Below are 17,500 nucleotides of genomic sequence, written 5' to 3'. Positions count from 1 at the left end.
CTACAGTCATCTCTATGTGTCCTACAGTCATCTCTATGTTCCTACAGTCATCTCTATGTATCATACAGTCATCTCTGTGTGTCATACAGTCATCTCTATGTGTCCTACAGTCATCTCTATGTGTCATACAGTCATCTCTATGTGTCCTACAGTCATCTCTATGTGTCCTACAGTCATCTCTATGTGTCCTACAGTCATCTCTATGTGTCCTACAGTCATCTCTATGTGTCCTACAGTCATCTCTATGTGTCCTACAGTCATCTCTATGTGTCATACAGTCATCTCTATGTATCCTACAGTCATCTCTATGTGTCATACAGTCATCTCTATGTGTCCTACAGTCATCTCTATGTGTCCTACAGTCATCTCTATGTGTCATACAGTCATCTCTCTGTGTCATACAGTCATCTCTATGTGTCATACAGTCATCTCTATGTGTCATACAGTCATCTCTATGTGTCCTACAGTCATCTCTATGTGTCCTACAGTCATCTCTATGTGTCCTACAGTCATCTCTATGTGTCATACAGTCATCTCTATGTGTCATACAGTCATCTCTATGTGTCCTACAGTCATCTCTATGTGTCATACAGTCATCTCTATGTGTCATACAGTCATCTCTATGTGTCATACAGTCATCTCTATGTGTCATACAGTCATCTCTATGTGTCCTACAGTCATCTCTATGTGTCCTACAGTCATCTCTATGTGTCATACAGTCATCTCTATGTGTCCTACAGTCATCTCTATGTGTCCTACAGTCATCTCTATGTGTCCTACAGTCAACTCTATGTGTCATACAGTCATCTCTATGTGTCATACAGTCATCTCTATGTGTCCTACAGTCATCTCTATGTGTCATACAGTCATCTCTATGTGTCCTACAGTCATCTCTATGTGTCCTACAGTCATCTCTATTCTCCACACGGCCAGAGAGACACACCACTGGAGCCTCTGAATGAGATGAGATGTGTCAGGGCTCCTAATTATGTGTACTGTACATATAGTGTATAGTGTTAGGCATGGACGTCTTCATCACACTACTGTACATATAGTGTATAGTGTTAGGCATGGACGTCTTCATCACACTACTGTACATATAGTGTATAGTGTTAGGCATGGACGTCTTCATCACACTACTGTACATCCTGCATCCAACACACTACATCCTGCATCCAACACACTACACCCTGCATCCAACACACTACACCCTACATCCAACAGACTACACCCTGCATCCAACATACTACACCCTGCATCCAACAGACTACACCCTGCATCCAACACACTACACCCTACATCCAACACACTACACCCTACATCCAACACACTACACCCTACATCCAACACACTACACCCTGCATCCATCAGACTACACCCTGCATCCAACATACTACACCCTGCATCCAACACACTACACCCTGCATCCAACAGACTACACCCTGCATCCAACACACTACACCCTGCATCCAACACACTACACCCTACATCCACCACACTACACCCTGCATCCAACACACTACACCCTGCATCCAACACACTACACCCTGCATCCAACACACTACACCCTGCATCCAACACACTACACCCTGCATCCAACACACTACACCCTACATCCATCACACTACACCCTGCATCCAACACACTACACCCTGCATCCAACATACTACACCCTGCATCCAACACACTACACCCTGCATCCAACACACTACACCCTACATCCATCACACTACACCCTGCATCCAACACACTACACCCTGCATCCAACACACTACACCCTGCATCCAACATACTACACCCTGCATCCAACATACTACACCCTGCATCCAACACACTACACCCTGCATCCAACACACTACACCCTGCATCCAACACACTACACCCTGCATCCAACACACTACACCCTGCATCCAACAGACTACACCCTGCATCCAACACACTACACCCTGCATCCAACAGACTACATCCTGCATCCAACACACTACACCCTGCATCCAACACACTACACCCTGCATCCAACACACTACACCCTGCATCCAACACACTACATCCTGCATCCAACACACTACACCCTGCATCCAACACACTACACCCTACATCCAACACACTACACCCTACATCCAACACACTACACCCTACATCCAACACACTACACCCTACATCCAACACACTACACCCTGCATCCATCAGACTACACCCTGCATCCAACATACTACACCCTGCATCCAACACACTACACCCTGCATCCAACAGACTACACCCTGCATCCAACACACTACACCCTGCATCCAACACACTACACCCTACATCCAACACACTACACCCTACATCCAACACACTACACCCTACATCCAACACACTACACCCTGCATCCATCAGACTACACCCTGCATCCAACATACTACACCCTGCATCCAACACACTACACCCTGCATCCAACAGACTACACCCTGCATCCAACACACTACACCCTGCATCCAACACACTACACCCTGCATCCAACACACTACACCCTACATCCAACACACTACACCCTGCATCCAACACACTACACCCTGCATCCAACACACTACACCCTACATCCAACACACTACACCCTGCATCCAACACACTACACCCTGCATCCAACAGACTACACCCTACATCCAACACACTACACCCTACATCCAACACACTACACCCTGCATCCAACACACTACACCCTGCATCCAACACACTACACCCTGCATCCAACACACTACACCCTGCATCCAACACACTACACCCTACATCCAACAGACTACACCCTGCATCCAACACACTACACCCTGCATCCAACACACTACACCCTGCATCCAACACACTACACCCTGCATCCAACACACTACACCCTGCATCCAACACACTACACCCTGCATCCAACATACTACACCCTGCATCCAACACACTACACCCTGCATCCAACACACTACACCCTACATCCAACACACTACATCCTGCATCCAACACACTACACCCTGCATCCATCACACTACACCCTGCATCCAACACACTACACCCTGCATCCAACACACTACACCCTGCATCCAACATACTACACCCTGCATCCAACATACTACACCCTGCATCCAACACACTACACCCTGCATCCAACACACTACACCCTGCATCCAACACACTACACCCTGCATCCAACAGACTACACCCTGCATCCAACACACTACACCCTACATCCAACACACTACACCCTGCATCCAACAGACTACACCCTGCATCCAACACACTACACCCTGCATCCAACACACTACACCCTGCATCCAACACACTACACCCTGCATCCAACACACTACACCCTGCATCCAACACACTACACCCTGCATCCAACACACTACACCCTGCATCCAACACACTACACCCTGCATCCAACACACTACACCCTGCATCCAACACACTACACCCTACATCCAACACACTACACCCTGCATCCAACAGACTACACCCTGCATCCAACACACTACACCCTGCATCCAACAGACTACACCCTACATCCAACACACTACACCCTGCATCCAACAGACTACACCCTGCATCCAACACACTACACCCTGCATCCAACACACTACACCCTGCATCCAACAGACTACATCCTGCATCCAACACACTACACCCTGCATCCAACACACTACACCCTGCATCCAACAAACTACACCCTACATCCAACACACTACACCCTGCATCCAACAAACTACACCCTACATCCAACACACTACACCCTGCATCCAACACACTACACCCTGCATCCAACAGACTACACCCTGCATCCAACACACTACACCCTGCATCCAACACACTACACCCTGCATCCAACAGACTACACCCTGCATCCAACAGACTACACCCTGCATCCAACACACTACACCCTACATCCAACACACTACACCCTGCATCCAACACACTACACCCTACATCCAACACACTACACCCTGCATCCAACACACTACACCCTGCATCCAACATACTACACCCTGCATCCATCCTGGATAACCACTACAGGATTTTACAAACAATTCCAAGAGTGTGTGTGTGTGTGTGTGTGTGTGTGCGTGCGTGCGTGCGTGTGTGTGTGTGTGTGTGTGTGTGTGTGTGCATGCATGTGTGTGTGTGTGTGGGGGGGGGGTGTATGGGTACTATGTTTACAGGGATGCCACTATGCTCTGACCATGTGGTGCGTTCTCCTAGATGCATGTAACCATTTTATTGTTCATCTGTCACTAAATGTTTTTGGCCATCCGGTGAAGTGATGAAGGCCGGATGGCCGGGAACGTTTTGGGACAGATGAACAATTAAATCAAGTGAATATAATTCTGAGTGTGAGCCTCTCTTCATAAAATGGTTATGGGCATTATGTTACCATGTACAGATATGACTTGAAAGCATTTAGTTTTTACGATGCAGGTCACAATGTGCATTGATTTCAGGGACTATTGTGCAGGTGGGTGTGTGGGGGAGAGGAGGAGAGGGGCAAGGAGAGGAGAGGAGAGGGAAGGAGAGGAGAAGAGAAGAGAGGAGAGGAGAGGAGAGGAGAGAGGAGAGGAGGAAAGAGGAGATGAGCGGAGAGGAGGAGAGAGGAGAGGAGAGGAGAGGGAAGGAGAGGAGGAGAGAGGAGAGGAGCGGAGAGGAGGAGAGAGGAGAGGAGGAGAGGAGAGGAAAGTGGAGGAAATGAGAGGGCAGGAGATGAGAGGAGAGGAGGAGAGAGGAGAGGGAAGGAGAGGAGAAGAGAAGAGAGGAGATGAGAGGAGAGGAGGGGAGAGGCGAGCAGAGGAGGGGGAGGGCAGAGGAGAGGAAAGAACAGGAGAGGAGGGGGAGGATGGGAGGGGAGAGGAGAGGAACGAAGGGGAACTGATGGGAGTTGAGGGGAGAGAAGGGGAGAGGAAGGGAGATAAGGGGAGAGAAGGGGAGAGGAGGGGAGAGGAGGGGAGGGGGGGGAGAGGAGGGGAGGGGAGAGGAGGGGAAAGGAGGGGAGAGGAGAGGAGAGGAGAGGAGGGGAGGGGAGGGGAGGGGAGGGGAGGGGAGGGGAGAGGAGGGGAAAGGAGAGGAGGGGAGATAAGGGGAGAGAAGGGGAGAGGAGGGGAGAGGAGAGGAGGGGGAGGGGAGGGGAGAGGAGGGGAAAGGAGAGGAGAGGAGAGGAGGGGAGAGAAGGGGAGAGGAGAGGAGAGGAGGGGAGAGGAGGGGAGAGGAGGGGAAAGGAGAGGAGAGGAGAGGAGGGGAGGGGAGAGGAGATGAGAGGAGAGGAGGGGAGAGGAGGGGAGATGAGAGGAGAGGAGGGGAGAGGCGAGCAGAGGAGGGGGAGGGCAGAGGAGCGGAAAGAACAGGAGAGGAGGGGGAGAATGGGAGGGGAGAGGAACGAAGGGGAACTGATGGGAGTTGAGGGGAGAGAAGGGGAGAGGAGGGGAGAGGAGGGGAGAGGAGGGGAGGGGAGAGGAGGGGAGAGGAGAGGAGAGGAGAGGAGAGGAGGGGAGAGAAGGGGAGAGGAGGGGAGAGGAGGGGAGAGGAGAGGAGAGGAGAGGAGAGGAGAGGAGGGGAGGGGAGGGGAGAGAAGGGGAGAGGAGGGGAAAGGAGAGGAGGGGAGAGGAGGGGAGATAAGGGGAGATAAGGGGAGAGGAGGGGAGAGGAGAGGAGGGGAGGGGAGAGGAGAGGAGGGGAAAGAAGAGGAGAGGAGGGGAAAGAAGAGGAGGGGAGAGGAGATAAGGGGAGAGAAGGGGAGAGGAGGGGAGAGGAGAGGAGAGGAGAGGAGGGGAGGGGAGAGGAGGGGAAAGGAGAGGAGAGGAGAGGAGAGGAGGGGAGGGGAGAGAAGGGGAGAGGAGGGGAGAGGAGGGGAAAGGAGGGGAAAGGAGAGGAGAGGAGAGGAGAGGAGGGGAGGGGAGAGAAAGGGAGAGGAGATAAGGGGAGGGGAGAGGAGGGGAGAGGAGGGGAAAGGAGGGGAAAGGAGAGGAGAGGAGGGGAGGGGAGAGAAGGGGAGAGGAGAGGAGAGGAGGGAGAGGAGGGGAGATAAGGGGAGAGAAGGGGGAGGATGGGAGGGGAGGGGAGGGGAGAGAAGGGGAGGGGAGGGGGGTGCGTACCTCAGAACACGGTCTGACGCCTGACTGGATTTGGAGCTGCTGTCACTGGGTTGGCTCTTCTCGTGGACCTTGGCCATCTTCTCTGCTGCAGCGATGGGACACCGGAGAGACTGGAGGACCAGCAGAACAACACAATACAGCCTGGTTAACAATAGCTGGCGTAGCAGTGTAGATAGACAGCATGTACACATGCACACGCACACACACACTTACAGTGTAGATAGACAGCATGTACACATGCACACACACAAACACACGTGCATGCACATGCACACACACTCACAAACACACATGCATGCACATGCACACACACACACACACACACAACACACACACACACACACCACACACACGCACACACACACACACACGCACACACACACACACACACACACACACACACACACACACACACACACACACACACACACATACACACACACACGATGCAACCCAACCTGCCCCCTCAAAGATAACAGACACATCCAAGTCAATCAAGTGAAATTGGCTTTGAATTAAACAGCATTGCAAATTCTTTTTTTTGGTGATATATACGAGCGGTCCCGCGTATGAATTATGCATTTCCTATGCCCTAGTTTTTAATTGCAGCGTGCAGAGCGGGAGAGCGGAGGCTTTTGCAGATCCAGTGTTGGCTGGCTGGGTATGTGGGTCTGCCGAGCATCAGAGAGATCCTCTCAGCCTGATACCACACTCATTTCACAGGGAATTCTGGGAAACTCAGTGGGGAGAGCTGATTGGCTTGCCACGCCACCAAGGCATCAAAACATCCTGTTACCGTACCACTCGTCTACCCCCACTTTCCCTGCGGTCCTTTTTTCCTCATATAATTCCCCTCTCTCTCTCTCTCTCTCTCTCTCTCTCTCTCTCTCTCTTCTCTCTCTCTCTCTCTCTCTCTCTCTCTCTCTCTCTCTCTCTCTCTCTCTCTGGCACCTCTGATGGTGTCTCTGTATTTCTCTCTTTCTCTTCTCCCGCTCTCTCTCTCTCTCTCTCTCTCTCTCTCTCTCTCGGCACCTCTGATGGTGTCTCTGTATTTCTCTCTTTCTTTCTCCCGCTCTCTCTCTCTCTCTCTCTCTGGCACCTCTGATGGTGTCTCTGTATCTCTCTCTTTCTTCTCCCGCTCTCTCTCTCTCTCTCGCTCTCCTTTTCACATAGAAATCAGAGTCTCTCCCAAAACAACCCGCTTATTTTGTGCACGCGAGGTGAATGCGTTGCCTATAGGGGGCGCTCTCCTAATCGTTTCATATACACACAAGGAATGAAATATTGATACGACCAGCCCCCCGGAACACACACACAGGCTCGCTCAGCGGCACACATGCACACACACACACACATGCACACACACACACACACGCACACACACGTTTCTTTTCAAAGCGCCGTCGAAATCTGTGAGGACCGTGTGACAGGCTGACAGAGAGGGACCTCTGTCAGTATAGTCACGTTTCCATGACAACAGCGCGGCGCTGCAGAACGCGAGACAAAAGCTACAGTACATGTACAGTATACCCCCCCCCCCCCCTACACTTTGTTTTCTGCTTCCAACACGGCTAATGACTGCACAGTGAGCGTGTGCCAGTCCCACAGGAGCTGTTCCATATAACATGGCCTGCAGCAACTGCGGATGGAGCGTTAGGTATGTGTCTGCTCCTGCACTTCCGTACGCACGTGTGCCCGTCTGCGTGTCTCTATCTGTATGCGCGGGCACAGCGCTTGCCTGAATGCCTGCATAGGAGCGCCATATGTAATACCGCATGTGGCCACCTCTCGTTGTAGTCTTCTCGTTTTCTCAAACGTGTGCATCCTCCTTACTCGCCGTACTGAGAGTCAGGGTCCCTCACCCGGACAGGCCCCTCACTCAGCCACTGATGCAGTCACACTGCTGCTGTGCCCCGCTGTGCCCTGCTGTGCCTCTACCGAGATCTTGAAATGAGCGTGATTGAAATTGAACTTTTTTGCACCATTTTTCAGTTTACTGTATATTAGCTATACACTGCAAAAAAAATCAGTAGGCGAATTTTATTTGCTCGTGAGAATCTCCTGAAACAAGGTCGTTACTGGAACAAGGGGGATTCTATCACCTCAACTGGCAGATTTATTTAACTAGTTTTAACTAGACATTTTTATTTTAAGACTCGGTATGAGATCAAATTGCAGACATGTTTTGCAGTGTATCGTTTTTTAAAACCTACATTTACATTTACCTACTTCACTCTTTGTGTAGAATGTAAACCTACTCCTCTCTCGTTCATTCGGTGTAGTATTTCAATCTGCTCCACTCTCTTTTGTGTATCTGTCAGTATAGTACCATGCAGTGCATCCCCTGCCTCGTAGCTATACTCACTCACCTGCGGTGGGAGTTCCTGTTGCTATTGACATGGCCACGTCCCGAGCAGCCAGGGGTAGGGCACTTTAGAACATTTTCATACATTGCAAGAACTTTTGACAGACAAGAAGAGGTGAAAAGAGACAGCAAGGGTTAGGAGCTACCAGAGACGGGCTACATTGTGCATTCAGTAACAGGAGTTAGAGGACACAGAGCGGCATGCACTGTTAAAACCCTATGGCGGTGCACACGCATGCAGATGGCAAAGCAATTACGGACCGAAAAGAACGCAGTGGTTTTGAATATATTGGAACCCCATGAGAAGACAAGAGAAGTCACCGAGTGGATTCATTCGGGGAGATGAGCATTAAATTGTTTTAATCGCAGCGTTTGCGGAAGGGGACTGTTTTGCATGCAAGTATGTCCGTCTGTCGTCTATTGAATTCGACAGACAATACTGGTGGACGAGATGGGAGCGGCCATTTTGACGGGGCGACTCGACCGCGGCCAACGTTGGCAACGTTGAAACTGAGGTCAGCTGATGGTAAGAAAAGAGAAGGAAAAGAAAGTAATGAAAGAAAAGAAAGAATGTATGAAAAAAGAATATCAAATCAAACTGAAATACCTCCAACAGTACACACCCACACGGGCAGCATGCCCTGGCTTTTAGTAGGCTACTTACTCTCTGGTGGGACCCTGTCCTTGTGGGGGACAGCCGGACAGGCTCCTGTGGTGGGGGTAGAGGACCCGTGACATGGCCCGTTCCCGTCACAGCCCGGGGTGGGACACTTTGCTCTCCTTCTTCTCCCCGCGGGACGAGTCTGACAAGGTGAGCGATAGGGTGTGTGAATATTCATGTCAATATCAAGGTGAGCATTTAATTTTACTTACAATGTCCCTTCAGGGGAAATCAATGTTCTCTCTCTCTCTCTCTCTCTCTCTCTCTCTCTCTCTCTCTCTCTCTCTCTCTCTGTCTCTCTCAAGCTATTTCCCTCTCCTCGCTCACAGCGTCTGATGTAATGCCGGGAGATCCGCCGCCTTTCTGGTATAGAAGCCGGGGGGGCGGTTAAGAGGTTCCGGGCCGCATAGGGTCTGATGTATCTGTTTAACACGGCGTTCCATGTTCCCTACTTTCACTATGGAAAATCTGTGCAATTGTTAAATCCCGATGCCACGGAAATGCAATTTCATATTTCATTAAAAATGTTACACGGGCAAGGAGATAAGACAGAATGACTAAGCCTAGTGTGAAAGTGGCTTATCAGCGTTTCTCCCCTATGTATATCTGGCAGTGGCTCTATCGCCACCATCTCTCCGCCATCCTGGATTGTGCCCCAAGGACGAGGCACGAGTCCGACTACACTGAGCACAGCACATAACAGTATAACAGTACTGTATTAGTGCCATATGGTTATATTTGCCAAAATGGCCACGCTGATCAATAGTCCCACTGGACTCAAATCTATACTCCCCCCCCCCCCCCCCCCAAGACCATTGTTGATTCCTTTGATGAATCATTTCAAATCAACGTGTTCAGCTCACATCATATGGATTCTGAAGACGGCAACTCTGATGTCAGTATTCCCAGTGAAGCTGCTCTCCCCTCCTCACGCCTCCCCGTGGGTCTGTCTGCTAATAGGACCTCATCCCATAGCATTAAAGCACGTTTATAATATGACAGATTCTAGTTGGTTCCGTTACAATAATGATCATTGTAACCTTGATGTTCATTTCTGTCATCATTCAACATATGGTTCTTGTAAAGGCTCTAGAGTTAGATAATAAAAAAAAAATGCCTATAAAACCGTATGTATGTATATTTCTGTGCTGTCTACTGTAGCCGCATTGCATTCTTTTCACATTCCAACCCCCCTTCCCCCGGGACTCATATTCCCCAGGCTCAGGGTTGCGGTGTCCATCTCAATGTTATATTCAGAACGCAGCGTGTCCATGCCGTGGTGGGGAATGAGGTTAGGGTTGTGAATGTCATGCTCTGCCAACCCTCCTGATGCCCGGCTAATGATGCTGTCTGAGACGCCGCGTGTTGATCTGCTCTCTCTCTCTCTCTCTCTCTCTCTCTCTCTCTCTCTGAAGCTTTTCTCCTGGTTAATAACTGCACGGAGACGGGCTCCCCTCCCAGAGGCGGTGGGTGTGAATCTGAGTGGTTTTAAAGAAATAGGCCGTGGATAGAATCCCGCAGATGAGATTCGCTGTCCTAACGGGCCGTGCATATTGCCATTACTCATGCCTGACAAGCCGAGCCTCAGATGTTACCGTACCGGCCTATTTTAACAATAATAAGCCCGCTGTTGGTGCCGTACCGCCGCGGCGGCAAATGCAATACGTAGGGTTTGGTAAGACCAGCCACGGAGACGCGCTCATCAGCGGCGAGGTGAACCGCCGGCCAGGGCTTAGACGAATGTGTAGCGATCGGAACGAGATGTCGTCGCTGTTTTTCCGAATGTAAAATCTGGTTCTGTGTATGGGGCCAACTGGACCGTCGAGACGCATTCATATAAGACGCAGGAGAGTTAATGTTGTGTCTTAGTTTGACGTGGGAAAACATCTATTTGAAATGTCGAACAATTTAGTTAGCGCTGAATGTGTGAACAGATCCAATAAAATAACAGAGAAGGAACGTTGACCATATTCACCTGGCGGCCATTTTGCTCTTATGTCGTGCTCAGGGTTGGGCCTGTTCACAGGCGGGAACTGGTCGGAAAAAGAGACCCGGGCACGACATAAGAGCAAAATGGCCACCGTGTGAACACAGCCAATGGAGCTAGTGTTGGGTGAGGCTGCAGGTTACTGCCTACCTTTAGGGTAGTACGCTCTCTTTGACCCGTCGTGGTGCATCTTGGACCTGCGGCTCTCTTCAGCTCCGCCGCTCTGCCTGGGGCTGTGCTCTCCGTGCCCGCGGTGATAGTCCCGGCGAGCCGCCGTGTGCTCGGAGGCCATCCGGTCCCTCATGACCTTGGCCCTCTCCGACTCCAGGGCGATGGCCTTCTCCAGCAGGGACAGGTTGCCCTTGGTCATGTCGAAGGCCTCGTCCGAGCGCTCGGAGGCCACGGACGTGGTGTCCTCGTCCCCCTCCTCCTGGGCGCAGCTGGCTGGGTATCCCCTGGAGGCCGGGCTGAGCTGCTCCTCCAGCTTCATCAGGTTCACCATGTCCGAGTAGCTGCGCTCCATGGACCGCGGCTCCTCCGGCTGGCCCTGGTGGCAGCTCTCGTACCTGGACAGGTGGTGGTGGTGGTGATGGTGGTGGTGCAGGTGGGGGTGCTGCTCGCCCGGGGACTGGAGATGGTGGCCGGGGTGACCGGGGTGTCCTGGGTGACCAGGGTGTCCTGGGTGTCCTGGGTGGCCGGTGCGGTCAGAGGGCGGCGACTCGCTCAGCTTGCGGGCCAAGTCAAAGCACTGGTTCCGCAGACACTCCAGGCTGCTAAGGCACACCTCCTCCTCGCTCTCGTCCGCGTGACCCCTGACCCCCACGCAGGGCCGCCCGTTGGCGTGGCCGGCGTCCGCCATGGCGCCGTCCGGGTAGCCGTCGTCGGGCGGCAGGGCGCCGTGGCCCTGCGCCAGCAGCTTCAGAGAGTCCACCGTCTCCCTCACCACGTCGCTGTCCAGGTCCACCCCCTTCCGGCCCCCGCCGCGCTCGCTGCTCTCCTCGTAGTCGTCCTCGTCGTCCTCCTCACCGGCGCTGTTAGAGGAGTTGCTGTTCATCTCGGACTCGGTCGTGGCCTGGTAGGCCGCGTCCTCGGCTATCTTCCCCAGGTTCAGCAGGGACTTGGCGACCAGCTCGTCGTAGTTCTCGTAGTCCTCTCCGTTGACGTTACCGCCGCCGGGGTTGTTGTTGTTGCCGCCGCCGCCGCCGCTGTGGTGGTGGTGGTGGTGGTGGTGGTGGTGGGGGCGGTGGTTGTTGTTATCGTCCTTCTGCATCAACGTGAGTTTTGATTGTCCACCGTTTTTGTAATGGTTCTCTGCTGTCAGAGAGAGAAATAACAAACCTTTCAGCCTCTATTGTATCTAGTTACCGTATGTGAAGAGCAAAAGCCAGCTTAGCTCAAAACCGGCGACGTTCAAAGGATGTTTTTCCACATTTAGCCTAGATTTAGATAAATCTGCCTCACTTACAGTAGTAAACAAGAAATCAGTCATACAATTAACCAGCTTTATTCTGACACTTAATTGCACAAACCAACAAGAATACAGGAGGGAAATTAAATGATAATATAATTAAATGATAATATAAAATGTATGTTAGAGGTAATGACCTCTATGAAATTGAATTCAATTATTTATCATTTCCACATTTAGGTAAATCCTGAAGATAAAAAAGCAAATGAAAAAAAACTCGCAACGCCTCTAATAAATCTAGATAATGGTAATGAACCCGGGTTTCTTTCATGTGTTTCTCAATGCATTCAAAACCAGACCCAATTATGATTCATTGTTTGCTCACATTGTGTGTACCCCCAGAGCTCCTCAGAACACAGGGCTATCTCAGTGTTTTTTTTTGGGGACATGATAGTGAGAGGAAATGAGAGCACAGACATGAGAGAGAGGCGCAGGAGGTGCTCCGATTCAGGCGCCTGAAATATCCTCGGGAGAAGCCATTTCCACGGGAAGGGGAGAGACTGAGCACATGTGACACATCCACCGAGACGGGTGGGGTGGGGTGGGGGTGGGGGGGGGGGGCGCGGGGAGGGGGAGGGGGGAGTTAATAACTCGGAGAGCTCCTCTCTCGATTGCTCTTGAAGGCACTGTCAGAACCGATTGAGGACAAAGGAGAGCGAGGGATAGGCCAATGGAAGGAGAGCAGGCACATCTGGTGCATCAAAGGTAGAGCAGGACCTCTTATTACCGTCCTCCTCCGGCCAGCGACCCCATTGGCCACACACTCTGAGATTGACCATCACAGGCCTTGACGGCCTTTCTTCCACCAACTGAATTCTCTTTGGGATATTACGTGGTGGCCTCCCTAATTGTGTACGGCTTTCACTGGCCTCAGCGAAGGTGCACGCCTCTGACAAGACGTGAGACCTCGTTTCCCATTGGTACAGTAGCTTTATTAAAGAAGCGTATATATAATTCTGTGTCCCGCCAAACCTTATTCTCTAGAAAAGAAACACACACAAGAAACTGGACTCACCTTGCTCACGATTCCGTTCCTCCTCGTCCTCATCTTCCTCTTCTTCCTCGTCATCCTCCTCTTGCTCTTCTTCATCTCCCTCTTCCTCCTCCTCCTGTTCCTCCTCTTCTTCCTCATCGTCCCCATCCTCTACCTCGTCGTCCTCCTCTAACCCCTCCTCCACCCGTCCCACTGCACCTGGCCCCTCTCCCCTCCCCATCTCTACCTCCTCTCCCTCCTCTTCCTCCTCCTCCTCCTCCTCATCCTCCTCCTCCTCCACCTCCTCCTCCTCCTCCTCCTCCTCACCTTGCTCCTCGTTATCCTCCGAAAAGCCCTCTTCCTCCTCTACCTCTCCCTCTTCCTCCACTTCCCTTTCGACGTCCTCATCCTCCTCTTCTTCCTCGACCTCCCCCCCTACCTCCCCCTGTTCTTTCTCCTCCCCCACATCCATGGTGTCAGTCTCATAGCTGGGGTAGATGCTGGGGTCTTCCGAGGGAGTTAGGAAAGGCCTCCTCTTTGGAGCAGGCTCCTGCGGCTGCCTTTCCTGGGTCTTCCTCTTCTTGGCCAGGGGACAGCCATAGACACTGACACACAGGGAGGAAGGGAAACCAAGTTAAACTCAAAATACGTATTTTTTTGTGCTTTTGTGCTATAGATAACATTCAGCCACTAGATGTCGCACTGGAGCACCAGCCTGTCATTTATCCAATCAGGTGCATTCCACGTGGGGAAGTGGGAAGTAGGGAGGGGCTACATGCATGCAACATGTAAACAACAACATTCCTTTTGGACCCGCAAATAAGTGATGCACCTTTCAAAAAGCTCTGTGGATCACTCTGTTGTACTACTACTGTCTACTGTCTGTAACTATGAAAGTGGAAGAGAAACAAAAGACCCGTCCAAACCAAGGTGCACAACCTGGAAACAACTAGTAAGGGAGAAGAATTCTGAAACTTAAAAAAAATTATTCATATGATATTATTAATAATGATTTATTATATGAATAAAGAACATAGTTTTTTCATCCATCGGCCTCCAAGAGTTGCAGGATCTTTCTCCCATACTTCTTAACTATGAAAGTAAAGTAAAATAAAATGAACACGGGCGGCTGGGTAGCGCAGTGGACTAAGCACTCGTCTACCACCGCAGAGATTCTGGGATCGAATCCAGCTGTCAGCGGTGCCTCCGGCTTGGTCAGTCGTCCCTACTAACACAATTGGCAGTGTTAGCGGGTGGAAAACCGGTGGGGTATGTGTCCTGTATGTGTCGTCGTAAAAACTGCGACTCCTACTGGTTGGACTCCACATGTATCGGAGGAGGCATGTGGTAGTTCTACACCCTCCCCAGGTCAACAGTGGGGCAATGCGCGCAATGACCAGGAAGGTAATTGGCATAACAAGTAAATTGGGATGGGTGAAAAATACAGAAAAGCCCAAAAATAAATAGAATTAAAAAGAAGTTATAATAAAGTGAACACTAACTCACCATCTTTAGATAATGAGGTTTGATAACGTTGTTGATGAGATTTTAAACTTAAAATGGGAGTTATATGCTTCTTCATCTTCGAGGTACTCATGATGTTATTCATCTGCCATTTCAAATTATATGTGTTCCTTGATTTTATAACGGTGGAAATTACATAGAGTAGGAAAGGTGGTAATTACTTCGTCTGTAATAAAACAAGTGCAGCATTCTTGTAAAACTGCTCTGCAGACATATTATAGTCCATTGTAATTAGAAGTCAGCCATGAATGTGCTGTGTAATAATCACAACAATAATAATTAAGAGTGTTCTGAAAAATCCATCAAACTTCCAATTGTACGATAACATTCCCATAGCCAGAACCACACCCGGTACATTATAGAATCAGCCTCCAAAACGTAAAACCAACGCTTATTCAACCAGCCCTCAATTAGACAAATCCCATAATAATCATTAGCTGTTGAGAAATTCCACTTTAATTGCTCCAAAACAGCAAGTGTAATTATGCATGGTTTTAATGTGGCTTTTTTGGGGGGGGGAAATCAATTACTTCATTTTCATATGAAAAAGGCTTATTTTCAGTTGGGAGGGAGAGGATGCAGGGTGTTCTGGTAGACTTGACAGTGACAGAGCAGGATACAACCCCACTAGCAGACAGGATACTGTAGCCTGATTTTGACCTGATCTATATTATATGCAAAACACATTCTATCCCCAGTCATTCAAGGAAAGTCGTTTACACCAGTAATGGGATACCCCCTGAAATGGGTATCGGACCCTGTGTCTTCTGGTCCCAAACATGACAAGAGCGCTAATGTGTTTTAACGAGCCTGGTCCCCAGGGTGAAATGGAATTTCTCAAATGTGGGCCCTTGACTGGTAACGAACCCTGTAAGGCCCAAATTAAATTGACATTAGCAACTTCAGAGGCCAGAATGTATGTGGGACCTATAAACACATTTACTATCCAATAGCATTGTGAGGCTGAACAACAGGACCTATTGACTATGTAAATGTGCTCAAACATTTGAAAATAAACAAGAACAAACTTTCTTTAAATAGCTAAAAGTGATGTTGTAATTTAGCAACCGAGGGTCTCACAGGGCTAGCTGCACTATGGAATATTGACTCCCTGTGGCCATGAGAGGTAACTGCGCCTTCTTGTTGAAACAAGAGAAAACAGCAACATCCACCAAGGTAACTCTTGGGCACCGCTTTACATTTGTGGCACCCGATCAGAAGATCAGAAGAGCTTGCATGGGCAATTTCACTGTGTCTCACGTATCCCCATTGATTGGGTTCAGCCCAACTCGTACCAACACTGTGATATATCTTACAAAAAGAAGCGATATCTTTTCATGGAAAAAGTCACACGGTTTAGGAATCTCCCGCTTCACAGGATCCAAACCCCGTCTGTCATGTAGGACCGTAACAGACAAACGCATAAAAAAAAACAACGGCACACGTGCCAACTCCTCTCCGCGCGGAATGCGGGTGCTGCTGTGCCATCGTATCTTCCTAGTCGCGCGGGCAGCTCACATGCTTGGTTAGGAGTCATGGAGCTGTGAGACAGCCCAGATTTCTAGTCTCCCGTACTACAAGCCTTTATCCTTCCCGCCCACATAGAGGGAAAAGGATCTGTGTGCAAATCAACACCATCAGACTGAAGGACCACCAGCAGCACAAAAGCATTTCCAGCTAATGGGACTCTTCATCTCCGTTCCCACTTTTGAATTATGCAGAGCGATTGAGGGTGCTCGCAGGGAACGGCAACCTACTGTATCACAGTCTAAAGCCCTGAGATCTTTCTCTTCTCTTTTTTTTTTTTTACTGTCAAACGCAACAAGGAAAAAAAGGACACTGTTGTGAACCTGGGTTGTGTGTTATACTGTATGTTTCCCTATGGTGATCAACTGATTCTGTGATAACCTCTATATGTTGTACTATGTGTACTATATATCCTCCGGTCCTGACTCAGTGTTCCATGTGCTTTGACAGCAGCTTGTGTGAATGAAGCTAATTGGAACTCTTGATTGGTTGCAGAGTGGGAATGCCTCTGGGTCAGGGCTGGCTCCTGAACGTTCCAACTGTTCGGAATTCGTTCGGCATATTGGCATTCGGAGCTCGATCCAAGGATTTGGACCATTTGTTTTTAATGGCTGCCCAATGACATCTCTGCCTACAAGGGGGGGTCTCAGCGTTTTTATTGGCTGCCCAATGACATCTCTGCCTACAAGGGGGGGGTCTCAGCGTTTGTGCTGGTGGCAGTGGTGACTTGAGTGAATGAGACCCAGGCTGCCTTCCTCGCTTCCAAAAACACCCTCTTAACGCTTGTTCTGCTGTTCTGTGTTTGCGTTGCATTGTTTGTGCCTAAGAATTGGAACTGTGGAATATTGCACCTATGCTACCACTTAGATTAGATCAGCGTATATATATAGCCTCTTT

At 50.1% G+C, this 17,500-nt stretch overlaps 1 protein-coding gene across 1 annotated transcript in view; it reads right to left on the bottom strand.

Annotated features, from left to right (window-relative positions):
• Window positions 1-17,500, bottom strand: part of myt1la (myelin transcription factor 1-like, a) — a gene marked incomplete at both ends in the record, with an annotated part of 52,924 nt that overhangs the window by 20,764 nt on the left and 14,660 nt on the right. The window contains 10 exon segments of the mRNA XM_084314262.1: window positions 6,099-6,201; window positions 6,204-6,208; window positions 8,468-8,558; window positions 9,128-9,155; window positions 9,157-9,189; window positions 9,191-9,211; window positions 9,213-9,236; window positions 9,238-9,266; window positions 11,262-12,425; window positions 13,595-14,157. Of these exon segments, the coding sequence (XP_084170388.1) occupies window positions 6,099-6,201; window positions 6,204-6,208; window positions 8,468-8,558; window positions 9,128-9,155; window positions 9,157-9,189; window positions 9,191-9,211; window positions 9,213-9,236; window positions 9,238-9,266; window positions 11,262-12,425; window positions 13,595-14,157 (2,061 nt within the window).

The sequence above is a fragment of the Notolepis coatsorum genome, assembly GCF_963971535.1.
Source record: "Notolepis coatsorum genome assembly, chromosome: 5".
NCBI lineage: Eukaryota > Metazoa > Chordata > Actinopteri > Aulopiformes > Paralepididae > Notolepis > Notolepis coatsorum.
Note: the sequence above shows the minus strand (reverse complement) of the source record. Positions and strands in the feature narration are given on the sequence as shown.